This window comes from Condylura cristata, unplaced genomic scaffold (genome assembly GCF_000260355.1).
Source record: "Condylura cristata isolate star-nosed mole 26May11 unplaced genomic scaffold, ConCri1.0 scaffold00005, whole genome shotgun sequence".
Lineage (NCBI taxonomy): Eukaryota > Metazoa > Chordata > Mammalia > Eulipotyphla > Talpidae > Condylura > Condylura cristata.
This window is the reverse complement of record NW_004567106.1, coordinates 45,692,858-45,719,335: the sequence shown is the minus strand read 5'-3', so window position 1 is coordinate 45,719,335 and position 26,478 is coordinate 45,692,858. Positions and strand designations below refer to the sequence as shown.

Sequence of the window (26,478 nt, the reverse complement as noted above, 5' to 3'; positions counted from 1 at the left end):
CAGCATCACCAAGCAAGTTGAGGTAAAATTAATACAGAATATATTAACTATTATCCCACATGTCTAAATCAGTTTATGTAGTGTTTTCTGTTTCCCATGGAATAACATGAAATGTGCTATATGCTTTCTAAAGGTCTGGTATGTTTTGGGTATGACTTGTTCTGGCTAATAAATTACCTGTGAATGGTTTCTCCCCAGAAAGCACGTTTGGCAGAATTCTAGGTGTTTATTGAATGAACACATTTAACGAATATCTGACGAACTCTGTGCTCAGTGTTGGAGACATTCATATGTTCTCAGGGCACTGTCAACATAGCACACACAGTCTGTCTGCACACTAACCACTTATTTGGTGAATACTCTGTGTACCCACAATGTGCTCTCTGCTGTGCTGGTGTTGGGGATACAATGGTAGGAGGCAAGATGCTTGGCCTGTGTACCATATTTGTTCTAGAAAGACTATCTAAAATGCATGGGTCCAGTCTGAACCATAGGGTTGAGGGGGTTCACATGTGAAGTGTCACCACTGCAAGGTTTGAACACCCGGAAAATTCAGCTTGGCAGAGAGGAGGGGAAGGCATTCCAAGCAGAAGAAAATGGATGCATCAAAACACAAGTGAGAGCCTGGGAGGATGGAAGTGGAAGCTCGGGGTAGATAGGTGAGGAATGCAGAGATTGTGTAGGAGCCAAATTTCAAAGAGGCTCTGGACTTTGAGCTTTGGGATCTGAACTTTTTATTTGCTTTACCAGTAAGGAAACTGAGGCCCCCAGAGGCGACATGACTTAAAGGGTTCTCATTCTGTTGACTATTCCCGTCCATGAGGAAAGTAAATCTACTTAGTGATTATAAATGAGTTTTATTTTCTTAGGTCTTTGTATTTCAGTGTAAGAAAGCAGCATTGCCCTGCTCTATTCGAAGTGTAAATATTGCAAAAAAACCACAGCTTTTGGTTAGAATTTTTTTTAACTATACCAGTTATAAATAATTCTAAGTTAAAAATATGACAGATTGCAAGAGTTCCCTTTAACCACCTCACCGTAAACACAATGCCTGTACCTTGCACCAAATACTTATAACTATCCCTTTTCTGTGCCTCCTTTTTGAACTTGATCATTATTTACTTGTTGTAAGCATGTTTATAGAAATAGAAAATTGTAACATTCATCTTAGACTTTAACCCTTGCTGATCATTACTACGAGTACATACATTTAGCATAACCCTGCTGTCTCTAAATGTGGACTAAGCACTATTTGTGTACAGTACTTAGCACATAGTAAGTACTCAAGGAATGTTTATTAAAGAATGTGAGATGTTACTACCAAGACTGAAGTAATAAGTAGGTAGATACTGGGAGCTCCCAAAGTAACTATGATGGCAAAAACTATTACCACTTGGATTAAAGTCCTGTGAGTAGATGACTGAATTGTTAGCTCCATATTCCATGATTTCCAAATAGGACTACCAAGAAGTCACTAAGTCCTAGATGCTCACTATTATAGAGTATTTCATTAGCCATCTTGAAAAGAACAAACACTATAACTTCACCTGGCAAGCTGCCCACTCTGTGAATAACACCTCATCTGGAGGGAGACCTAGTGCTGACTTGTTTCTGATGTGATAAAAACACAGTTCCTCGGCTCTGGGTGGGCTGGCCTTTATAAATCTGATTACCAGCCTTGGCAGCAGCAGGCAGAGCTGCTGAAATCCATGTTCTCTTTCCAGAAAAGCAGACTTATTCTTTCAGAGGAACTGCAGTTGAAGAGTTAATTTTTCTAGAAGACCAAGACAACATTGTGGTGGGAGGAGGTAAGGCAAGACTGTTCTTTGAGAGTGGGGATAGATTTTGCTATCATCTCTCTCTCCCTTCTGAAATGTGTTCATATCAAATATCCTATTTTCCCAGGGTGAAAATACTGGATTGAGAATTAGCTATGCAATGGAGCATATAACTTGCTAATGAATCCAGTTCTCTGGTTCACCCTTGGTAATAATTAACAACCCAGAAAGATGAGCTAGGTTGTATCAGGAGAGTAAATTAGACAATCATTTTAAGTGTCTAGTGCAAATTGCCCAAACCCTTCTGGGTTCAAAATATTGGTTGAATAAGAAGTGCTTTTTCATTCAGTAAACATTTCCTGAGGCCCTACTGTGAGAACCACATAGGAACTCATGGTGGGGAAATGACAAGGACTTTAGAGACACACTGGTAGCTGAACATAAACTTTCAAATGGAGAAAGATGAGGGAGGGGAAAATCAAAGTAAAAATTGAAAAAATTACTAGAATGAAAATCTTTCTGCCACCACTGGTTATTGAATTTCAGCATCCCGACAAATTCTGGGGAGAGTAACACCATCTGAAATACTAATCTAAGATCTTTGAAATAAAATCTTAAGTAGATGTTATAAGAAAGGAACTTAGTTTAATTTAGAGAACTTTCTAAAACTTAAATGACCACCATCCACAGAGTGCTAGCAGCCCCTTCAGACAGCACCAGCAATGTGTGAGTGTGGAAAGAGGGTAATGTAGGTAGCATGGACGTTCAACATGTTTTATTAACAATTGCTTCTTCTAAATTGTAATATCTTCATAAACTGGCTGAACTATAACTGGAAGAATTAGCTTGTGAGTAAAATCTGGAAGTATTCCTAAAATGAACTCAAGTTCTGGTGAACTCAAGTTCTTTTGTTCCTTGGCTAGAAAGAAATTGATGTTAGATTAAAAGTGCACATTTAGGAATGTTTTTCAAATATGGAGACTAGTCTTTGTTTCCATTCAAGAAACATTTATTGAGCACCTAATGTGTATTTCATGTTACATTAGGCAATTCTTATGCACGAATGAATGTTACACAATATGTGTCCTTGTATTGCAGAGATAAAGGCATAAACAAATAGTTACAGCATTAAGTCACTTATGCTGCAACAGGCTATTACAAGATGCTGGTAGAGTCGGTAGAGAAAGGGAGAAGTTTTGTGGAATACTTAAAGATGTGTCTAGTTCACTAACTTGAGAGGTCAAAGGGGTCTATACAACAGAGACAAAGAAACAGTTATAAAAAGCATTTCATGTACAGGAGACAGCTCAGGGGCAAAGAAAAACAAGGGTTTTTGAACAAGGCAATGACATTAATATTGTGCCTCTAAAAAATCCTTTTGGTAATGCTATGTATGGAAGATTCAAAAAAAGGAAGAGTTTGTAAGTAGGAACACCAGCAAGTGCTTAGACCGGACAGGGGAGACTGACAGAAGACAGGGACAATGAGCTTAGAGCAACATGAACGTGCTGGCTACTGAAGTAGAAATGACAGGATCTAGTGATGGGGTGGGGAAAGGCAAAGGAGCAGGAAATGCCCAGCATGATGGCCAGGCAGGGCTGGCTTCAGGGCACAGGGTGTATGCAATCTCACAGCGCCCTCCATTCTGAAGGATCCTGGTCTTGGCTGAATGATCTACTGTCACCATCTTGAAATTCTTTTTGAGTTAAGTCCCACCTGCTCCTCTTATTTTGCATCAGGCTTTGCAGCTCACAGAGCCAGTCTTGTTTTCAGGTTTCTCTGTCTGGAGCTAAATGGTGGATCATGGTGCCAATACTTGAAATTGGAATTAGAAGAAAATGTGTTGTTCTATGGTGGGTGGGTGATGAGATATGTTCTGTGCACAACATGTGTACCTGTGGGTCCTCAAAATAGAAATACCTAATAAGCTGTTAGAAATTGGAGGTAAACCCCAATCAGTTTCTGTCTAGACATTTTGAAGTGGGAGGTATTAAGGCTGAGATGGGAGAGACTCTTGTGAATGAGCACATGTGGTGGGAAAAGCTGGGCACCTTTGGAGTCCCAATGCTTAAGGACTATTAGGGCAAGAGAGCAGAAGAGAAGTGAGAATGCTTAGAGGGAGCTGTGTCCTGTAAACCAAGGGGTCTTGAAGGGTGTACGCCCTAAAGATGAACTGTGGTAACCATGGGAAAAATGTCCATCTCATTTGGTAATTAGTGAGACCAAATAATAAGGGGAAAGTCACATAGCGGGTCACAGGAGAAAGGAGTAGGAAATAAAGTACAGACTATCCTTCAAGGACCCCAGTTACCAAGTCAAAAGTAGGAAGCTGTAAAGTACAAGGTATGTGGGATTTTGTTCCCCCCCCCCTAGAATGTGGGGGAAGGGGAAAGAGGTTCCCAGGAAGCATTGCTCTCAAGAGGTGAGAGGAGGGCATACATTTATAAAATGCAGATGATAAAGGTTGAGGTGTAGATGACAAGTTTACAGATGGAATTTTAGAAATATACCCCCTGTGTGAACACGTCAATTTTTTTAATCTTATTTTCACTGTATTTATCATTAAGCAAGTAGTCAGGAAAGCAGCAGAGGCATTAGACAACTTTAGCACGTAGGAGAGGACACCGAGCAGGGTGTCCTCTCAGAGCTCAGCTGCTTGAGAGCTGAAACCAAAACAGAACCAAGCTTCAAACCGTGTTTTTTCCACTGTGGTCCAGGGTATTACAAGGGGACTAGATTTACCTTTTAATAAACATTTTTTAGCTAGCTCGTAAGCCCCCTCCAATGAAATATCAGTCCCTCAAGTAGCACCTGCTTCCTGAGTGCACCAGGCTGCCCAGCCAGCACCAGAGAGCCTGAGCATCAGTCATGGCAAAAATCTCAAGTTCTGATTTGGTGAATAATTTAATGCCTCACCAAGACCTGAGGCTCCCACTGCCCTCAGCAGAAAGGGTGTTTATAAACTCACAAGGCAGCTTATGCTGCAGTCTAATGATTAAACTTTTGTATGCTCTATTTCATGGCAGCTAGTTAAAAACTGACCACCTAGCCACTTAAGCCCTTCTCTTGGGTTGATTAATTTAAAAAACAAGTAAAATATCCTGAATGGATTAACTATAGCCCCCCCTCATTCTGGGCACTGCTACCCAGAGCAAAAGGAAGTTCTTCTTTGGTTCCGTTCATTGCTAAAGCCGACCATGTAGCTAACTCACAGAACTGGGGCAGAGACCATCACCACTTTCTTTCCTCTTCCAGCTCCCAGAAAATGACTTGAGGCCCAACCTCACCACTTTATGACAGAGTTCTCTCTAGAATCGTCGTGTTCTGTGGAATTCATGGGGAAGTGTGTCATACAAGAGACAGCTTTGTGACCAGTCAGTCCTGTCAGTGAGATGTGAAAAGGAGTCACTAAGTGTTACTGGAGAAAATCCTTGAATTAATGATTCAGGGAATTTAGAATCACTTATTTGGATAAGATTTTAAACAGAATCCAATGGGCCAAGAAAGCAAAGGTAGCGACAGCAGCGTCCATCCTCAGTGTATAGATGGCGCGGATGTCACGCCCAGCCCGCTCGGTGGACCCGGGCTTGCAGCCTTCGCGAAAAAGTCCTGACAGGTCCACCCTCCTTTGGAAGGGTTAACCCGTCTTCTCTCGCTCCTCGCAAGAATCTTAGCCTGGGGCACCTTTACGTGACTCACTCTTTACAAATGTAAATGCCTGAGTCCGCGGTAGGTCCGCGACCTGCCCACTCCCCTGCTGCCCGGCTATCCGAGCACCTATCTTGAAGACAGCCCAGAGGCATCCTGCCCCCACGCTGGACACCCTGAGCGCTTACCCGTGCCCCTAGCTGGGAAGCGCAGGAGCTAAAACCCCCGCGGCCACCACCCAGGCGGCCTTAAAACAAAAGCCGCATCCCGGGAGGGTGGGACCCCCCTCCTCGCCAAGTTGTGGCCGCCCGCCCCCTCAGCCCCTGCTCTCTGTGCGCATGAGCAGAGGCGCCTCCCTCGGTTCCTCCCAAGGCTAAACTTTCTAATTCCCTTCTTTGGGCTCGGGGCTGCGGACGGGGGAGAGCGCCGGTACCGCGGGGTGGGGGAGAACAAAGTGTCTGCGCGATTTCCACCCCCCACTTCCCACCCCGCGCTTCCGTGGGAGCGGCAGGAAATGGAAGGGCCCCTCTCCTTTCTCAGAGCATTTGTCTTTTTTCCCCCTCTCCAGAAAGGAAGACGGGGAAAGGGCAGGCGGCTTGCCGGGCGTGTTCTCTCTGCTACGTCCTTTCGGCTTCAGGGACCCGACATGGGGCTGCTGCAGGTGTTCGCTTTCGGTTTCTTAGGTAATTCGGAGGTGGCGCGAGAAGGGGGGCTTGGACGTGGGGGAGGAAACCAAAGGTCGCTTGTCCCAGCTTCCAGGGGACCCAGGAGTCCGGAGAGGGACGGGATTAAACCCCAGCACCCTGGGTGGCAGATTAAAAACCGCGCGCTCGCGCGCGAGGTTTACCTTGGAGCGGCGGCTACAGGGCGCTTGTCCAGAACTGGGGGGCTAATGATTAAAGCCGAGGGCACCCGCTGTCATTTGGGGGCTTTGCAAATACTGTCTGCGTTGGGTCTCCACTGTGGGAGGTGAGGAGGACTTGTCCCTGAGGGCTCTCCAGGAGCCTATTTCCCAGGAAAGTGCCGGAGCTGAGCGAAGGCATCGTCCTGGGAGCAGATGGGGGCCATGTGGCTTTAATTAGCCATTTGTTTGCTGTGGGGGTTGGGGGCACCAGAAACTGCTGGACCTGGAGCTTCCCAGGAATGGCGTGAAGTCACTCCAAAGCGCTGGGGATTTCTCACTCGCCCCTTGTCCTGGAAAGCGTCGCCTCCCGCAACCGTCGTGTGAGTGCGCGCCCCCGCCTGCCCTCACACTCACATTGCCACGCTCACGCACTAGGATTGATGGTTGCTGTGTGCACGAGGGTTTGCATACAGACCTACGCCCGCGCGTGCGCGACTTTTGAGCAAAAGTCTCTGAGCCCAGCCCAGTCCAGCCAGGCAGGTCCGAGGGGCCAGGCTCGGTATCCACTGGTTGTGGTGGGAGCTGGTCCGCCTGAGCACATCTGGGTGGAATGTCAGTGGGTTTCCGCGGAGTGATGCTCTTGGCTCCTGGGCAAATCTAATGTGGTGCCTGGGTTTCTTTCTGAATCCTCTCAACATTCCTGCTTCTCCTTCATGGCTCCATTGTCTTTTCTGTGGATTTTGTTGTCTTCTGAATCCCCGCCCCTGCCTGCTTCTTTTCGCTGCCTGCTTTGTCTTGGTGCGCCACCACCCCCACCCCGGCATCACCTGGCCCTTCCACAGCCCTGTGCGGAGCGGGAGCGAGAGCTCAGGAGCCGGAATTCAGCTACGGCTGCGCAGAGGGCAGCTGCTACCCGGCCACTGGCGACCTGCTCATCGGCCGATCACAGAAGCTTTCCGTGACCTCGACGTGCGGGCTGCACAAGCCTGAGCCGTACTGTATTGTCAGCCACCTCCAGGTGAGGGCAGCGCGCCTCCTTGGGGCTCTGAGGATACCTCCTCCAGTCCAGACCTGAGGACCCGGCCCAGGGGATTCGTTCCCTGCAGTCTATCCGAAGAGGAAGCGCGCTATCCAGGGAGTCCCGGGGTTAGGCTGGTAGCGCCTGGTAGCGCACCCTTTTACCCCATCTCAGTTTGTACAGTCGCATCCGCTAAACATTTCCTGCAGCCACTCAGACTGCACAGTGGTCTGCCCGGAAAGACAGACCTGGCCCCTGCCTGCTGCCCTGACCCAGGGGCTGTGAAATTCCCAGGAGTTTTATAGTTTTGTTTTTTTAACGTTTTTCCTCTTTGGACGTGTATGGAAAAGGTAGTTTATCCTTCTTTCATACTGAGTGGTGAAATCCCTTTGGTAAAAGTTATTCCAATAGTGTTTGCATGTGAGGGCACTCCAGCCTCGAACTTGTTTTTCTCCCCTCACTTGGTGCTCGGCTGTCTACCGCCGTCAGCTATCAGGGTCTGGTACTTCTCTTTCAAAATGCCCTGGTTGCTATGGTACTCCACTAGAAGAGAGCCAACATGAAATTTCAGGATATATCTTTTTAGAAACTAGACCAGATTTCAGAGATCATATTGCTACAAAGTCAAAGCTAATTTTAAAAGAAAACACATGAGTAAACTACCCAATCAGAATCTGTTCCTTGATTTTTCTAAGAGAGCGGGAGATCCCTGGCCTCTAGGCAGAAGGGCTGTGTCAGCTACTTGCACTAGTGTGGGTGGTTTCACCCACCTGTGCCCTTCAGGAGCAGGACAGTATTGTGTGGTTTGCACAGCAGATACCTTAAAGTGGAGTCACTTGAACAAAGCAGAAAGAGCTCATTCTGGAGACCTGATCAATTAAACCGAAGGAATGTGGTAAAGTGGATTCCATTCATTTGCTTCCAGGTTTATACTGAGATGTCTAGACTGCTTCCGCCTGATTAGGAGGGAGGCTAAAATTAACCTTTTTTCCTTTCAGTCCTGGTAATTGTTCTCAGTGTTAGCTTCTAATGAAGGCAGTGGATGTTACCTTTTCTAATATTAGCATATTTTACCTAAAATGGTGTATTAACATTTACTTCAGAGGCCAGGACATCCTGTAAGTGAATCACCAGATTCTGAAACCAGCTTCAGCTAGAATGAGAATTGAATTATTCCTCTGAGGCAAGTGGAGCCAAACTCCCTGATGTATGTAGTTAGTGTGAAATTATGGGATGTTCATCACAGATATCAGAGACTACAGAAGGGGCTGGACATGTGCTGGTCTTCGACATTTAGTAGGTATAAAAATTAATGCAGAGAGCTTAAGTGTGTTGTCCAGGGTTCCTTTGCAGCCCTGACTACACTAGTCTCTAATTTTTAGTTAGTGCATCGTATCAGTCTCTCAATCCTTCTGGGAGGAAGGTGATAGCTAATAGATAGCTGAAATATAAATGTAATAACAGTTGGTTGATTTAATCCTTATAACAGTAACACCCTTGCTTAGATGTTGTATGTGAGATGTATCCAGATGTATTTCCATCCTAGCATCGTTTTTAGACTTATGAGAAATCTACATTTTGGAAAATTACAGCAAAGAGCAAAGCTACATGTGAAACGGAATATTAAAGCTGTACTGTTTGTGATTTGATATGTTGGAGCACAAAGGAAGGTTCTTTGAAGTCTCTTGACCCACCTCCCAGGGTAATTGTAGCCCCCATTTTAGAGAGAAGGAAAAAGAAGAGAAATTCAGAGCTACTCTAACACCTAGTGTATACCTTGATTCCTGGTAGGCTCATTTGAGGATTCTTTGAACTGGTCTCAGTTTATAGTGCTCCCCAAACAGCAGAACAGCCTGGCTCCCTCCCTTGCCAGATGTTCTGAGCAGTTGGTGGGTTAGCTGCATGCCTTTACCGCCTGTTACTGTTTGGGCAAAGGAGAAACTAAGCAATCTTGCAAGCTTTGTCACTCTCAAATCTTCTTAATACTTTTGCTCATACTGGGTTTCTGCCTTAGGTAAGTATCTGAAAATCACGCCAAGTGTATTATCTCTTACTCTTTTTCTGTTTGCTTTATGTCAGCAAAAATTCTCTAATGAAACTATTGCATTTTACTTTAAAAGAAAGCTTCTCTGGCTATTTATTGAGATTAAGGTTTAAGACTAGAAACTTGATTAAATTAAGAGCTTGTGGAAACAATGCTGCCTTTGCTTTTGAAAGCCCTTGAATTTGCAAGAGAGGAAGAAATTTTCAAGAGTATTTCATACTCTAACTTAAAAAGTGAATGGCAGGCGTATGCCATTTAAGTAATTTTGTCACACTTCTTGAAACAAATAGGTCTAACAGTTACATTGTTCGACTTTGTTTTGTGTGTATATATGCCCTACTTCCTAGACTCATGAAACTAATTTTCCTTTCAGGAGGACAAAAAATGCTTCATATGTGATTCCCAAGATCCGTATCATGAGACCCTCAATCCTGATAGTCATCTCATCGAAAATGTGGTCACTACATTTGCTCCAAACCGCCTTAAGATTTGGTGGCAATCTGAAAATGGTATGTGGTTGGTGTGGGAGCCAGTTCCATGGAGTATGATTGGACTCCTGGATGTTCATAATTGCTGTTGGCGTCTCTGTCCTGTAATTGTGGCCTTTGACAATTTCTCTTGGTAAAATCTGATCCTTACTCCTGAAGCACATACTTCCTACAAGAAAGCAGTGTTTCATGTGAGGCCAAAGGAGTATTTTATGGTTGTTAACCTAAGGGGGACCAGCAGGCTTCAGAAAGCCCTCTGTGCTTTTAGGTCCTTGTTCTACAAAACACACCATCTTTCTCCTTGACCAGCTCCAAAGGAAAAGACAAAACCAGTCCCTACCATTGCTATCCTTCCATCTAGAAAATATTTAATAATAGTACTGGGAACAAACAGTAGACATACCTTGCTGTGACCCCACGTTAATTTCCTCAGTGATTGTGTGAATCCAACTTTTTTTTTCTTTCTTGGCCATTTGGGTTTTAGTTTAATAAGCTCACCAAACAGGATGGTGTTATTGCTGTGAAACTAAGCCCAACTTAGTTTTGCATTTGTTTCAAACCTGCATGCTAAAATTTGGGGAATGAAGTTATTATGCTTATCAGTTAACGTATGAGGACTTTTTTTTTTTTTAGTGTATTTTATTTATGCACACAAGACCTGGGGTACAGGCCAGGGGTGAGGGGATGGGTGAGAGGATTCAGCAGAGATAGAGTGAGAGCAGAAAAGGCAGATTACCTGGAATACACTGCTGAGGGGAGCAATGGGCAAGACAGGAGAGGTCTGCTGAGCAATGTGTGTCATTTCCCTGGCCAGGGGATCATGCTGTAATGACTGCACACAGCTTCATAGTGCTATCTTTTAATCCGTTGTGCCACCAGGGAGGACCTTACTGTGAGATCTTTAAAAAAAATTTGAGAAGGCTCTCTCAAAGAAGTAAACCTAGGCTTGACCACCAAAAGCATGAGCACTACTAGATGTGTCTGTTACATACCCTAAACCTTTGTAAAGAACTCCCTTAACTAACTACCTTGCCATTGACTATGAAATTACACATGGCTTCTAGAAGGCTGTTGGCTCTAGGGTCAATTATTCCTTGGTTGTCCCTGGGGTTCCCATTGGTTACCTACGTGATGAAGATGAACTTGTTGTCAGAAAGCGTGTATCAGTTAATCTTACCAATATTGATAAGAGTATATCTTGGCTGATAGTTCATTGTGAAAGAGAAGTTTCTGTAAATGTGTACTCAAATCAGAGGACTTCTAAAAAAGCTTAGAGCTGCTTATGTGCAGGAACCAGCATTTCCTCACTGCCTGTGTTCTTCAGGAACACAGAGGACACTTATGAGGACATCAGCAGTGACATGGTTCATCCCTGATGGGGGTGCTTTTCTTGGTTGCCTCAGAAGCTAATTAGTTTTTATAGCTTGGAATTTGCAGGACAAGTGGGGCCAAATGCCAAAAAAGGGCCATTCCATTGCCAGAGATTAGATGAGGTTAGACCTACTTACCATGCCCACTATCTCTGTTGTTTGATAGTTCATGATGAAAGACTTTCTTTTTGAGTATAACTTTATCGATTTGGTGTGGTTTGTCCAAGCTGAGCTGTACCTGGCTGCGTTATCAGTACTCAGGCACAGAAAGGAGTGAGAAGTACAGCTACTTTTAACGAACCCTCATGCTTATCTATTTGTAGGTCTGACAGAAAATCAAATACACTGTAGAAGAATGTGCCTATTTCTTTTCTCCATGGATTTTTCTTCCTATATGAAAACTAGTTCTATTATCAGGTTATAAATCTAAAATGGAATGTGCTTTCAGGGTGTGCATTGCAGTATAGGCTCTTAAGTTTCAGAAGTAGTACTCATCTAGTTTGTTCTTTACATTGTTTCATTATCTTTTAATTTTGAACAAATACAGCAGGGTTTTGAAAATGTGGGAAAGGAGAGACATATGGTTGCTTAGCTAACTTTTCACTTGTACAGAAATGTCTACAGTAGGTTTGTAGTATGGTTCTTTGTAGTAAGATAAGGTTAGTTAGTATGATTATAATGTTTTTCTTTAACATTCCAACAAACTCATATCCGTTCCAGAGCCCACTTCCCCTCTTCCCCCATCCCCCCCAAATGACTTGGCAGTTTTCCAGGGGAAGAGTTTACTTAAAAAGTCCTATTTCCTGAAAATCCACTGGCCTGTGGTAGGATTTATTCTGACACATTCCTGTCTTCCTGCATTTCAGACATCTTTTGCTCTGTATCATGGACCCCAAAAGTGCTTTCAAGCAAGGAAGGGCAGAAAGGTCCCTTAACCAGGAGGCTGGCCTGGGGTTTGGGAGATGCTTTCCATCCTGGAATTCAGTGGCCTTTGGGCCTGCTAACCAGGCCCCTCAGGCAGGGTGCAAAGGCTGTCTGTTCTTCAGGCTTCCCCTCAAAGGGAAGATGTTAGTATTTTCTCTGGGCCAGTTTATTTATTTGACTGATTCTTTGCCTGTTTGGCATTATTTTTCAGTTGTGCAAATGCATCCAAAGGTTTCCCCATCAGGGATGGGTTTTTCTAAATGGGAGTATTACTAACATGTGGTAGATGGTTATTTATTTTCTTTGCTGCTGTAGAGAGAAAAAGGGAGTATTTGTGTTTCTCCTGAGGGATCATGTCCCTGTGCTTCAGATTGAAGCTGAACCCCTACTGTGCACAGGAAATGCCCCTTCTTTCCTGTTAGAGAGTCACTTGGCATGGAGGTTTAGAAATATGTTTCACTTCTTCCCAAGCAAAAGCTGTCTTTCTTGACAGCGACCAGAGGTATCTTGGCAGATGGCAATATAAGTGCAGATTCCATGCTGGGCTCCACAGTGGCCTGTGGAAGACAGAAGAATCCTTCCGATTGATCCCTCACTGTTGAAATCAAGACAGGAGTTTACTGTTAACAACTTAGCTTCAGCTTAAGCTAAAATAATACGATGATTTCTCTAAAGAAAAATTAAGAAGGTAGCATCAAATCTTCAGACTCAAAGCTGCAGTTGTGTCAAACTTGCCCATTTACCTTACTGCTTCCTCTTCTTTTTTAAAAAATCTCTTCTAGGCGTGGAAAATGTAACTATCCAACTGGACTTAGAAGCAGAATTCCATTTTACTCATCTCATCATGACCTTCAAGGTAAGGAGTCCATCACTTTTTTTTTTTTTAAAGATTTATTTATTTGTGCATACATAACTGGGGTGCAGGCCAGAGGCTCAGGGGCGGTGAGAGGCTTCACCAGAGACAGAGTGGGGAACAGAACAGGCAGATCGACAAAGTACACTGCTGAGGGGAGCAGCGGGCGGGTCAGGAGAGGTCTGCCGCGCCATGTGGTCACCTCCGGGGCAGGCAGGAATCGAACTCTGCAGAAGCGGCTCTAGATTCTCAGTGTTGTGCTTTAACCTGCTGCGCTACCAGGGAGGGCCAGAGTCCATCACTTTCTTATAAGTGGCTCAAGCATGCTGTGTAAACTCCTTTTTCAGGATGGCTGTCTGTCACAAGTTAGCCTGTTTGGGAACTTAAAAGTTAGTTACCATAAGTTGAGGTCATGATCAGCTTCTACAATGTGGGCCTGAATAACAGTGTTTAACAAATACTCATCTTCGAGGTGAAAAATAGAAAGAATCACTATTCTAAGGTAATTCAACAGTGAATTTTGAATTAGGTATTTTTCTTATTTCCCTGTGGGAGCAAGGAGGTTTTGGCTCTCTCCGAAACCACAATAAAACATCTGGAGAGTAAATCCCTCATCCTTTGTGTTTATATTTTAATGTTGAGTTTGGTAACTGCAAAGGAAGTATTTTATCCTTCGTTTTCAAAGTTTTGAAAATTTCTGGGAACTGTTTGAGAGTGCCTTAGGAAATGTGTATATGCCATCTTAAATATGGATTATTCTCATCCTTTTCTTTTAGAGATGTAAGCTGACTCCAGGACTAGGGAATGTCTCCATACAAAGTCCCTTTGTTTCTGTTTAAGCAGCTGCCTGGAAATGACAGATTTCACATGGCTTAAAGTACATGTTGGTGCACATAAAACCCGTAATTTACTCATTGTTTCTCCGATTAAAATCACTTCTGGATAGTTTTCATTGGAGTTGGGGGCCTTATCTATACCCTCTCAGGTTAGGAAAAAGGTCCAGGGGCAGGCTTACCAGGGCAGGTAGACAGGAAAGGTCGAGGGTGAAGCTAGGGAGGCCCAGGGGCGAGGGTCAGAATGTGCCAGAGGCACGGTGGGCAGCCGGTTCCCAGGCTGGTCCCTGCACTCCCCTCCCCCTTCCAGTTATCTGCTGTTAGTGCAGGAGAGGAGGGTTTACTCGGTGACACAGGATAGCCTGGGAGGGTGAGAGGGCTTTTACTAAGCTACTCCTCGCTCCTTGGAAATGAAACTCAGCCATGCATGAAGTCCCCTTCCTGTTAGTGACCCCTACAAATACTCAGTTATCTTTATGAATGTTTACACCCGTGTCTTTTACACTGGAAAGAGCATATGTGTGCATGGGTCGCTCTGAGTTTGTTTTGATGCAAAGATCCTTTTGATGCATACTCGGTAGTTGAGAGTCAAGTGAACACTGTGGGCCAAAGGTGAAATCCTGCACTGGAGAGCAGAGGGTAAGACAGAGGACATGGTGATGGCACCAAACGTGAACAATGGGCGTAGGTTACCAGCTTTTAGTGTGTGAGAGAAAACTCATCCCATGAGATAATATGTGAAAAGCAGTATCTGGGTTAGACAGACTTGAGTGTGACCCCCCTATTCTGCCCCTTATTGTGGCCAGAACTTTGGTTTCCTCAGTGGCAAAATGGGAAGAAGGATTACACCACTTCAGGGAGGTGAGGTTGCCCCTGTGCTCTGGGAACAGCTGACCTTGCCTGGCATGTCGTCGGACGTGGCGGCTGGTAGGTGCTGTGGCTTGGCATGTAGAAATTGTACTATTAACCCTGGTTGACTGGGTGGATTTGTTTCAGTCATCTTCTGTTAGTGAGAAGCTCTCCTAGACTCGATGCGCAGCTGTTAAAAGAGCGTGATCACCGTGCTCTGGGGTTTTGCAGCCTTCCAGGATCGGAAGGGTACACTGACAGATTCCTTAGAGGACCTGAGAGAATGTGCTAGTTGCACTAACAGAAGTCCAGACAGTGTCCACTAGCATGGGGAGGGAGCATGAATTTTAGTTTGGGAAGGAGGAAACCTGAGGAGGCCGAGACTGTGCCTGACCTGGGCCAGGGAGAGGGAGCAGGCTTTCAGTGGTGGAAGGTGGTGGAAGAGAAGCCATTGTTGGCAGAGGACGCAGTCAGAGCAAAGCTCCAGTGGTGGGCTGGTTGGGGAGGGTTTCAGCTCCTGCTATGTAACTTTGCCTGAAGCTGGAGGTAGAGAAGGGAATGGCAGATCACTGCCAGGACTGACTCCTTGTGAAGAGTGTAGATGAGAGGGGACCGTAGATAAGGAAATGCTTGAGGAAGGGCGCCCAAGAGGAAATCCCACAGAGGGCCTGAGACTCTGGGTAGGCCTCTGTTGAGGTCAGCATTATTGGAGGGCTGAGCTAGCCCAGTGCTGATGGAATGCAGAAGCTGGCTGTGAGGCTCAAGTAGGAGGCTGCAACCCAGGCTGCAACCCAGGAGTCATGGGAGCATTACTTGATAGCTTTTAAAGTACACTCGCCCCCTGCCTGCGACCTCTGATACCCTCTGCTGCTACGGCCTTGGAGGAGCCCTGATCTGTAAGGGAGGTAGTTGGAGCTTTGAGGATCTGGGTTAAACCATGAATTTGGAGAAGATGAAAGACAACAATGGAAGAGAAGGGGAAGGAAAGGAATGAACCAGAGCTGAGGAACTGGGAAGTGGTGATACTGTTAACAGTAAGGAAGGGGGCGGCAGAGGCTGAGGCTGAAGAGGACAGTCATTCTTACCATGGTGGCTGCAGAGATGGCTGACTGCAAAGTTGATTGGATTTTCTTACCAGCACTCATTTGGCATTCACATAGTGGCTTCCATATGGCCAGATGTTTCCGGGCTCATGGGTCTTTATTTAGGATACGTTTGGAAGCAACTGTGCTGCCGTATGCTTGCTTGAGAAGGTTGATGACTAAGCAGAGGCATGGAAAGGCTTTCTTTCTAGAGGTAAATGTGTTGTTCTGGTTTCCAGCAGTGTCTTAATTCCGCAGGAAGTTGGTTTACTCATCAAGGGCTCTTTGGGACTCAGGAGTTTCCAGAAGGGGAGTAGGTAGGAAGCATAGCCTACATTGGCTCAGAGGCTTTTCCTCTCTGCTGCCTTGTGTCACAGATATCAGACTCAGCTGACACTAGGCAAACTAGTCTTTCTTCAAATACCAAGTTTCACCTGGGTGTCCACACTTCTGGTTTAGTTGGTTATTGCTCCCTGTCCTTCAAAACTCTTAGATTAATGTTCTTTGAGTTTGTCATTTCCTTGTATTCCTAAATAATTTGGGGGGTGGGGGAGATAAGAAAAATAAGCGCAAAAGTCAAAGGATTTGTCAGAATGTGACTTTCCGTTCTTCAACCCTTTTATCAGTGAGAAAGAACTTCAGAACGATTGAGGGAAGGCAAAGGGAGGTTTAGGCAGGTCCTGGTTTCCCCCTGTAGCTCTCACCCAGATTCCTGTCAAGCCTGGGTTTTAATTCAGAAGAAAGTGTTCAGGTTCTGCTGGCCAGGGTGGCGCAGTTCCCAGTACTTTCCCGCATTACAGTGACCACACCCCAGGGGGTTACTTACCTCTGCGGCAGTATCAGCAACTTGCCCATTTCGGTGTTCACTTGGCTGCTGCTTTTTTCTAGGTGCTTGTGCCTACCACCCCTTCCTAAAGCTCTGTCCTGCCTCTCTGACATCCATTGTTCAGCCTTCCTTTAAGTCCTTTGCCAGCGAGGAAGAAAGCAAGGTCTCGGTCTTACTCAGCTTGACATGAACTCTGCCCACAGTCTGAACCTCAGTTCTCACTTGTAAGCCAAATAGCTAGAAGTCAGCGGTTGCGTCTCCTGGGGCTGCCAGGGGGGCTTAAACAAGAGCGATGTATTCTCTTCTGGAGGCTGGAAGGCTCAGCTCAGCTGAGTTCATTTTTTCTGAGGCTGCTTTTCATTTCTTGGCTTGTATGGCTGGCCTGAGCCTTCACAAGTCTCTGTACGTGTCTCACCAAATCCCATTCTGAGGACATCAGACTTGCTGGATAAGAGTGTGTTCTGATGGCCTCGTTTTACTTTAATTATTGCTTAAATACTCTGTTGCCAAAGATGCTTAAGGCTAGGTCCTCCAGGATTTGGGGGAGGACACACTTCAGCCCATACTGAATGTTAAATGACATACTATAATTGCAGTCCCAGGACCACCCGTTCCTAGCACTTTGTGGATATTTTCTGAGAGCGCTTACTTTGAACGGTTATGGTGCCCTGTGAAGAAGTGTATATGAGGTTTCTACTATTGGGTGTCCATGCTAACTCCCAAATCTCTGTTTCAGCTTCCTTCCTGCAGCTCTGGGCCAGAATGCTGTTTGCACTTGTCCCCTGGGCGTCTCCGTGTGGCCTCATTTGCAGCCAGTCCAAGAGCAGACATCCCTCACTGCTCTCTCTTCTGCCTTTGTTATTAGGCGCATGGTCCCCAGCCACCCATGGTCGGGCTCCTGAGTTTCTGACCCCTTCCCTTGAAACTTCAAATCTTTTTCACTAAATGTTGAGAGCAATTAATCCATCCCTTTCTTTCCATCCATAGTATAATTGCCAGAGTTAAGATCATCTTTATCAGTTGGTTTCCTTGTCTCTCATTTTCCCATATCTTGTAACTACAACAGTTATTTTACTGACATTTAGTCTGGTCATTTCTTTCTGTCCCGTTTAATCTTTTAGTGTTCTGCTTTCATTGCATAAAGATAAACTTCCCAACATAGCAAATAAATTCCTATCCTGCCCAGCCAACCCTTCCACCTCCTGTAGACGCCTCCACCCCCTGCCTGGCAAATACCGATTACCCTTTGAAGATCCAATTTGATGTTATCTTCTCTCTGAAGCAGACCCTGGTTTTGTATGTAGTAAAATATATTTCAGTTTTGCTTACATCGCTATTTTTAAGCATGTAATTCAAAGGTATTAGGTAGATTCACAATATTGTGCAACTATCACCACTGTATTTCTAGAACTTATTCATGATCCCAAACAGAAACTTGACCCATTAAACTATAACTCCTCATTGCTCCTTCCCTCAGTCCCTGATCATCTATGATACACTTTATCTTTATAGACAAAACATTTTCAGGGCATTTCATATAAATGGAACATACAATGTTGGTCTTTTTGTGTCTGATTTCAGTTAGTATAACATTCTCAAGTGTCATCCATGTTGTAGGAAGAATCAGCATTCAGTACTTTTTTATGGCTAAACAGTAATCCACCTTTTGTTGACCCACTCAGCTGTTGACAAGCATTTGGGTTGTTTCTACTTTCAGGCTATTAAATAATAGCCACTGGGAATTCATGTACTAGTCTCATTAGAATCCTTGTTTGCAGTTCTTTTGGGGATTGTGGGGTTTCCAAACCTCTTGGGTTAGTAATTTTTTTTCCCCAAAGTGTACCCTGTTTGACATACCATAAATGATTTATACCCATGTCTTGTGACTCATTAGACAATCTATAGCCTATAGACCACTGTTGGGCTACAAGGAGCAGTCATTCCATATTTATTGGATGATCACATGAATGAATAAAAGAACGATCATTCGTACGTCCAGTCATATTATGGGCATGGTGAATATAACAAAACTTATTTGCTGTTATGGCTTGTTTAGAATTAGCTTCTAAAGGGAAACAGCTTACTAATCTCTGGTAGGGTGGGAGAAAGTGCAAAATTTAGAGGCTAGATACTTTCCTTGCAAGGAGAGTGTTCATAGAACAGCTTGAAGTATTTGAAATCCAACCACAGTCAGAAATACCAACCACATGTAGTCAGGGCTGTGGCACACAGTTTCATCTGAGATTTTGAAAAATTGCAGCATGTTAACAGAAACCATCAGATGAACCTTTTCCTCCCTTTAGACATTCCGCCCGGCTGCTATGCTGATAGAACGATCCTCTGACTTTGGGAAAACCTGGGGCGTGTACAGATACTTTGCCTACGACTGTGAGAGCTCGTTTCCAGGCATTTCAACTGGTCCCATGAAAAAAGTTGACGACATCATTTGTGATTCCCGATATTCTGACATCGAACCCTCAACCGAAGGAGAGGTTTGTTTGCTTTTTATATTTGATTTTCTCCTTGTGAATCTATTTTTGGTCACTGCAGAAAAAAAAAATGCATTGTGCTGTGCTTATATCTACTTTTAGGTGATATTTCGTGCTTTAGATCCTGCTTTCAAAATAGAAGATCCTTATAGTCCAAGGATACAAAGTAAGCTTTTTTCCAATAAGTTTTGATCACAGAAGAACTCTTACCCCAGCACAGCTCCCAGAATCTAATACCACTGTTAAGCCTCTATTTTCTTCCTTTCTCTGTGCTGCTTTACCAGATGCCTTTGAAATTGGTGGTAATCAAGGGCCTTACTGATGGGGAACATGTTTTGATCATAGTAAAATATTTGTGTCCTATCGATTCAGTTATGCTGATCATAAAGCTTTATTTGTGTATACAAGAGCTGGGTGTGGGCCAGAAGTGTGTGTGGGGGTGAGGTGGGGGGGGCAGGTTCCAGAGACAGAGTGGGGAGCAGAACAGGCAGATTTATTCAAAAAAACTACTGAGGGAACAGGTGAGACAGGAGCCATCTGCTGCTCTGGGCTGGAAATTGATCTTGTGCTGTAATGGCTGGTGGTAGTCTCATAGTGTTGAGACTTAACCCCTTGCACCACAGGGCGCCCTGACCATAATATTATTACCTTACTTTATTGCTCAGTATATTACAGATTAAGCTATTGTAACACAGTGTCCCAAAATATACAGTGACTCAAATAGAATCAAAGTTTATTTCTCTGTAACAACATTACCCAGGATTCCCAAAGAAGCAATGTAGTTCAGTTACCATCAGACGACTTACCCGGTAAAACTCAGGGTGATACCCAGTGAGATGTGACCTTGGGCAAATGATTTACTTTAAACTTTTTGGTGCCTGTTTTGTTCTTTAGTTGCTAAATGGAGACCCTCAGGTTGTTAGGAAAATGAATGGAGACCCTCAGGTTGTTTGTGTTTTACTGACAAAAGTATTCCATGACTTAGAGCTGCTGCTGCTGATGCTGCTGCCTCCGCCACTGTGGCCACTGGCTGTGGTTTAGGTCTTGTGTCAACCTGGTCCTGCCTTCATAGAGGCCAGCGCTCCTCTCCAGCTCCAGGCACCCGCATTGAGCAGGGACAGGGCTGATTCTTGCTGCTTTTTCCCAGCTGTGTGTGGCCCTATATGTAACCAAGGCCCTGTGGAGCTTCCAGCTTGAAGCATGGGAAAGCCGAATGAAAGAAGTCCAGGGAATAGTGCCAGAAACGTGCTGTTTCCCCACATAAACTAACTTACTATGTGCACATAAACTAACTTACTATGTGGTGCAGACTGTCTCTGGTCTGTAATCTACTCATCCGTTCTGTTGTAAAATGGTTAATGGCAGGTCCAGTCCTGCGCCACTGGCATGTGAGCTCTGCGACCTGCCCCCTCTGCCCAGAACCCAGCTGTGAGAAATGGCCACGTGGCCTGCCTGGTGAACTTCCTGAGTTCACAAGAGGACTTGGTCTGCTCCTCTTCAGGTGCCATTGGTGGGACTTGGGGAACATGCTCCCCTTGTAGTTCAGGTGTTCGTGTTGTTAGATAGCGTCAGGAAATCTACTTCTGTATCAACGAGCATTCTCGGAGCCATTGTGCTCTTAATTTGCGCTGCGAGCAGGGCATGCCATCTTTTTCATTGTCCTGTGGTTGAGACCCCTGAGACTCATTCCCAGCATGATTTTGCCTGTAGAGCAGCAGTCAGTATGATGTCTGGTTGCCCTTAAATGTGGTAGGAGAGAGCAGAGGGAGCCTATTCTTCCTAGGGCTTTTGCAGAGATCAGTTCAAGGGCTTCTAAATCCTCCAGCTGCTCTTCCAGTTTGTTGTTTGGCTTCTAGTCAATAGGCACTTGTGCTCACTCTGTGCAGGAGCATTTGTGCAGGAGGAGATGTTGGCGTTCAGAAATTCCATTCAGCTCATTGGCACCACAGTTTCTCTGTGTAGTTTTGGATTTTACAAAGAGCCTAAGTTTAAGACTTTCTCTTTGGATTCAGTCACTTCTATAGTCTTTGTTGAAAGCTAAGCTATGCATATAAGTATTTGAAATTGTGTTTGGGCTTTGAAAGCATCTGTTGCACTGGGCTAATACCCTGTAGTCTGGGGGCATAAATTAGAAGAATGCAGAAATTGGCAGAAATCAGAGTAAAACTTAGAGGCAATGAAAGACTACAGAGCTCAGTGGATGAGCAGATGACTAGCTATGTCCACTGGGTTCCACTTCAGCAAGAGCCACTTAGTAATCAATGAATTACTAGTGGAGAAGGTTGAATTGGCTCTTGGCTTATCAAGTCACAGTAGAATATAATTGATAGCCCAGCTTCCTGTTTATAGACCCCTCCCCCAAAATAAGAAAATACAAGATATTGATCTACAAATAAAAATAATTTGCCCCAACACCCTACTACTAAGCTCCTTTATCCTTGTGCCACTATGGTTTATTGGTAATTTTATTGGGAAGTTATATTATAAAACTGGGACAAAAAGTTGTAAGTTAATGTTGTTTAAAAACTTGGATAAAAGTCTCTCCCCATTTGGCTCTGTATGAATGTGAAATTTAGTTACTTGCATTTCATCTATTATAAATGGGGGAAGAAATCCAACAATGTTTTCCTCTCCAACTATAATATGCAAAAAATTAATGTTTTTTTAATTCTTATAGTAGTAAGAAAATGGAGTACTTTGAACTGGAATACTTTTTTTTTTTAAGATTTTTTTAAAAAAATTTTTTATTTGTGCATACAGAACTGGGATACAGGCCAGAGATGTGGAGGGTGAGAGAATTCACCAGAGACAGAGTGGAGTGCAGAACAGGCAGATCAACGAAATACACTGCTGAGGGGAGCAGCGGGTGGGTCAGGAGAGGTCTGCCGCGTCATGTGGTCACCTCCGGGGCAGGCGGGAATCGAACTCATGAGGAAGCGGCTTTAGATTCTCAGTGCTGTGCTTTAACCCACTGCGCCACCAGGGAGGGCCTGAACTGGAATACTTTGATAAACCCCTTCCCACCTGAATGGAACTTTTGATTTTGAGCCCAACAGTTATTGCTGTGGGAGCCAGTAGTTTTACATCTTTGATCACTGTGTGTGAGGGGGTCTGACAGTCTTGCAAATACACTCTTCAATTTCAGAGTTTTCTCACTATCTGAAACATCATTTGCAAACAATTCCCTCACAAAATAGACACTCATTAAGCTGCTGAGAAGGCAGTAATCTGTATTGTAGGGACTGTCCCATTAAGTTCCACCTTACTTTCCTGGTCACCTAGATCATATGGGGAGGGAGCAAGACTGAGCCATTTCATTTGCCACGCCTTTCTGTAAAGAGAACTGATAGTTTATAATTGCACCAGGAGACTTGCTTGTTTGATCAGACTTTTCATCTTCTTGATGACCTTTGTAGATCTCTTAAAAATCACCAACTTGAGAATCAAGTTTGTAAAACTACACACTTTGGGAGATAACCTTTTGGATTCCAGAATGGAAATCAGAGAAAAGTATTACTATGCCGTTTATGACATGGTGGTCCGAGGGAATTGCTTCTGCTATGGCCATGCCAGTGAATGCGCCCCTGTGCATGGATTCGATGAAGAAGTAGAAGGAATGGTAAGCATGCGCTCACCGAGGCTTTCTCTTTTATACAGGGGTTTCTGCGACGCAAATGGGAACTAGTTTGAACCACCATTCATATTTTCTAGGGGAGTTCTCTTCCAGATGTCCATTTAACCCTCTGCCTATGCCTGGTGGTTGGTTGTTGATTTTTCTGAGTTTCTTGGAGTAAGAGGACACATAAGGGAAGCTTATGTCAGGCACTGAATTAATTTTGGGGGAATCGCTGCTGCAGGCTGCAGCTAAAGTAGCTATGTTAGTCAACAGGATTAAAAAGTCCAAATAACAATCACATTTTTCTTTATATTAGGAAAGATTAAAAACCACAAGCATTCCAGTCTTTGTGCTAGAAGGCATAAATTGATCCCAGCCCAAAGGGACTAGAAATTTGAACTGAGAACCAGGCCACATGCTATATCATATAGCAATCAAATGAACCTGTTTCTTTATACTTTCTACTTTGTTCTTTTCCCACTTTGATGCTATGTTGTGTATTCAAGTTATAGAATTTTAAATTTAGGTGATTTGCCCAGTGGATCAAATTGGGGTATTACCAGTTTCTAGGTAAACGGGTAATTTTTATAGACCATAAGATTTTAAAGAATGGATTTAAATGAATTTACTAACTCTTGTTAGAAGAGACTAGGGATTTGCCAAAGGATGTAGCAAAGAAGCACAGCTCCGGCTCTCCTTCCGCTGCCCCAACTTCCCTTCCACTAACCTTGGGCCTCCCTCTGACGAGGGCTGGCATTGCTTGCTATTGCCTTTGCAAAGATTAATTGCTCTCATTCAAGAAGGGATCAAGAATATTTGGCACTCGAAGTCTGCCTTCTCTTTATTGTACTTAGAACATGTATTGCAGGAACAGAAGGTGTGTCCTCGAATCTCGTTGCTACATCTTTCCGAGAATGCCAGGTAGATGTGTGTAACGAGGTGTGTGGTTAATGCCGCTGCTGTTCTGTGCCTCACAGGACCTTGCCTGTTTACTCAGACACTGTAGACTTCTGTGGTGTGTACTTTGAAACCTTTTTCAGTCTGTGTAAAACCACCTGTAATGGGAGAATTTAAATCTGCTAACTACTCCCGTCAACATGTCAGGATGGGAGGATGACCTGTCTGCCTGCTCCTGAATTCAAAATGTAGTGCATCAGAGGCACTTTGTAAAGCAAATTGTTATTTATCTTCTTTGGAGATTTTATATTTCTCTAGCTGAAGGGAAAAAATTTAATGTAAATGTGGTAAGAGGTTAATTTTTTCAATCTCACTTTGGTTGGGAAAAAATTAAGTGCCAGCCTTGCAATCAAAAACAGAAGCCTTTCTTTTACCTGACATAGTGGTAAAACTTGCAGTGATGTAAGTTGCTTCCTAAGTGGTGTGTACCTTTAGTTCTGCATTGTAGCTTTTGTTTATTTCTATTAGAGCAGATCTTTTTTTGACTCTTAAGTACTGGTTTTCACAAAAATTCTTAAGTGACTAATTTTGTTCATTTGGGTTCTTCTCATAGATACTTCGGTAACATATTTACTGAGCATCCATTATATAATAGGAACTATTCCTACAGGTGGGAGTTATAGCCCTCAACAAGACAGATAAAACTCACTAGGAGGAAGGACAAGGTAAAAACAAAGTAACCCTTACTATGGTGAGCTAGAGATTAGTATGAAAGGGGTTTGTATTTTCCATTGATTGTGATCTGGTCATGAGTAGCTCTCTTACTTAGTTCTTTCCTGTTTTTATAACCTTCAAGGTTCATGGACATTGCATGTGCAGGCATAACACCAAGGGCTTAAACTGTGAACTGTGCATGGATTTCTATCACGATTTACCTTGGAGACCTGCTGAAGGTCGGAACAGCAATGCCTGCAAAAGTACGTCTTTGACTACAGGACACTTGAAACCCATTTGGACTCCAGTACTCATTTCTGACAAGAAGTACTATCATAGTATACTCTTTTGCAGAAGCAAATAAGTTAGTCACTCATACTCCCAGAAAACCAATGATACCCATTCAATTCAATTAATTTAGTTGTATTTACTGAGCAGTATATATGTCTTTGGCAGCTCTAATAGAAGATTGAGGTGTTATTCTTGCCCTAATCACTGTTTTTAAGGCAAAATGACCGTGACAGAACAATATGGCATAGAAGATGGTCTCAGCTAGGGAACAGAAGTTTCAGCTTCAGTTTCTACCCACCAGAAGCATTTTCCCATCTGTCTGTCCATCCATCCATCTCAGGGGATTCTTGGGCTAGAAGTATAATTTGAAACACCACTTTCCCTCCCTCCATGTACACAGTGACTGTGGTAACTTAACCTCCTTCCAAAGAACGGGCCTGCTCCTGCACCCACTAGAAGGACTGTCGTAAGCAGTGTAGATATCAGAGAGATCCAGAGTGGCCAAAGCTTGGCTAGTAAGTAATACAACCCAGCTGGCCCCCAGTGGATGGAGAAGATTGTTTAGGTAAAAGGAGAGAGGGTGGAGGGAGTTCAGGAAGGGAAAGCAACACGAAGCTCCAAAAGTGTTGTGGCTACCAGGCATCTGTGCCGGGAATTGGTTTCAAGGTTTAATCCAGCCGGCGTATCAAGGTTAGTCCTTGCTAGGCATTGAGGATACAGCGTGTAGAAGCCCAGTCCCTTTTTGCAGATCATGGTGTTGCCACGGGGAGACAGACTGGCTGGAGTGTCTGTAGATGCTCTGCAGTAGAGCCCTGGCGCCAGGCCCAGTAAGAAGACAAAAAGAATAGAGCTGTTGAGCAACAGTGAAATTGGGGTGGACCAAGCCTCCGCCAAGTAAGAGAGACAGATGGAGGCATTCAAGGCTGAATTTAACACACTTGAATCCTGAAGCCTCCGTCCTAGAGTGGTGGGAATAGGGAGGTGGAGAATGAGGTCTTCACATCACCTTCTTCAAACCCAGGAACCTGAGTAGGATTTTCTGGGAATGGCTTGTCTAGAAAACCCTCTGGAAGGCTGTGTTTCCTCCAGGCTGTGCCGAGTAAGACCCAAAGGTGACCTCCCCTAAGGTGGCCTCCACTAAGGTGGCCTCCACAGCAGCCTTCTTGTCAGTAAGTACCCACAAGGACTTTCTCCAAGGGTTTTCAACTTCTTACAGCCCATTCTCTCCAAAGAGGTCAGATCCTTGCTTTTTTTTTTTTTTGCATAAAGTTCACCCTTTGAAAGTTGCCTCCACAATTGAGAAATTAAAACTGACAGCCTGGGTCAACATGTCCTTTGCCCCCTCAAGCACTGTCTTAACTGTCATCTTGCCTGGCTTTCATCCCCATCTCTGTAATGTGCTGCCTTCCTACCAACCCCATCCTCCCTCGGTAAACAACTTATAAGGCTTTTCTTGACACTGATCTTGTCACACAGAATGTAACTGCAACGAGCATTCCAGCTCATGCCACTTTGACATGGCGGTGTACTTGGCCACGGGGAATGTCAGTGGCGGCGTATGTGACGACTGCCAGCACAACACCATGGGCCGCAGCTGCGAGCAGTGCAAGCCGTTTTACTATCAGCACCCAGAGAGGGATATCCGGGATCCGAACCTCTGTGAACGTAAGTGGGAAGGGTTGCCTAGTGTGACTCTCAGACCCAGCACTATTATTTCAGTAGCTGCATAAGATGCGAGGAGTGGAATCGTCTTTTTTTTTTTTTTTTTTTTTTGTGAGATTTGGAGCGAGAAATGCAACGTGTATTTGCGTTCACACATATTCTGTTTCCCGGTGTGTTTCATTCCTAGATTGTACCTGTGACCCTGCTGGTTCTCAGAATGGGGGAATTTGTGACAGTTACACTGACTTCTCT

At 44.3% G+C, this 26,478-nt stretch overlaps 1 protein-coding gene across 1 annotated transcript in view; it reads left to right on the top strand.

The window, feature by feature from the left end:
* Positions 1-5,804: 5,804 nt before the first annotated feature.
* Positions 5,805-26,478, top strand: part of LAMB1 (laminin, beta 1) — a 63,092-nt gene continuing 42,418 nt past the window's right edge. The window contains exons 1-10 of the mRNA XM_012720893.1: positions 5,805-5,855; positions 5,995-6,109; positions 7,113-7,288; positions 9,706-9,841; positions 12,897-12,970; positions 18,861-19,049; positions 19,149-19,212; positions 22,463-22,665; positions 24,416-24,536; positions 26,041-26,229. Coding sequence (XP_012576347.1) covers positions 6,073-6,109; positions 7,113-7,288; positions 9,706-9,841; positions 12,897-12,970; positions 18,861-19,049; positions 19,149-19,212; positions 22,463-22,665; positions 24,416-24,536; positions 26,041-26,229 — 1,189 coding nt within the window. The 5' untranslated portion in view covers positions 5,805-5,855; positions 5,995-6,072. The remainder of the gene's footprint in view (positions 5,856-5,994; positions 6,110-7,112; positions 7,289-9,705; positions 9,842-12,896; positions 12,971-18,860; positions 19,050-19,148; positions 19,213-22,462; positions 22,666-24,415; positions 24,537-26,040; positions 26,230-26,478) is intronic.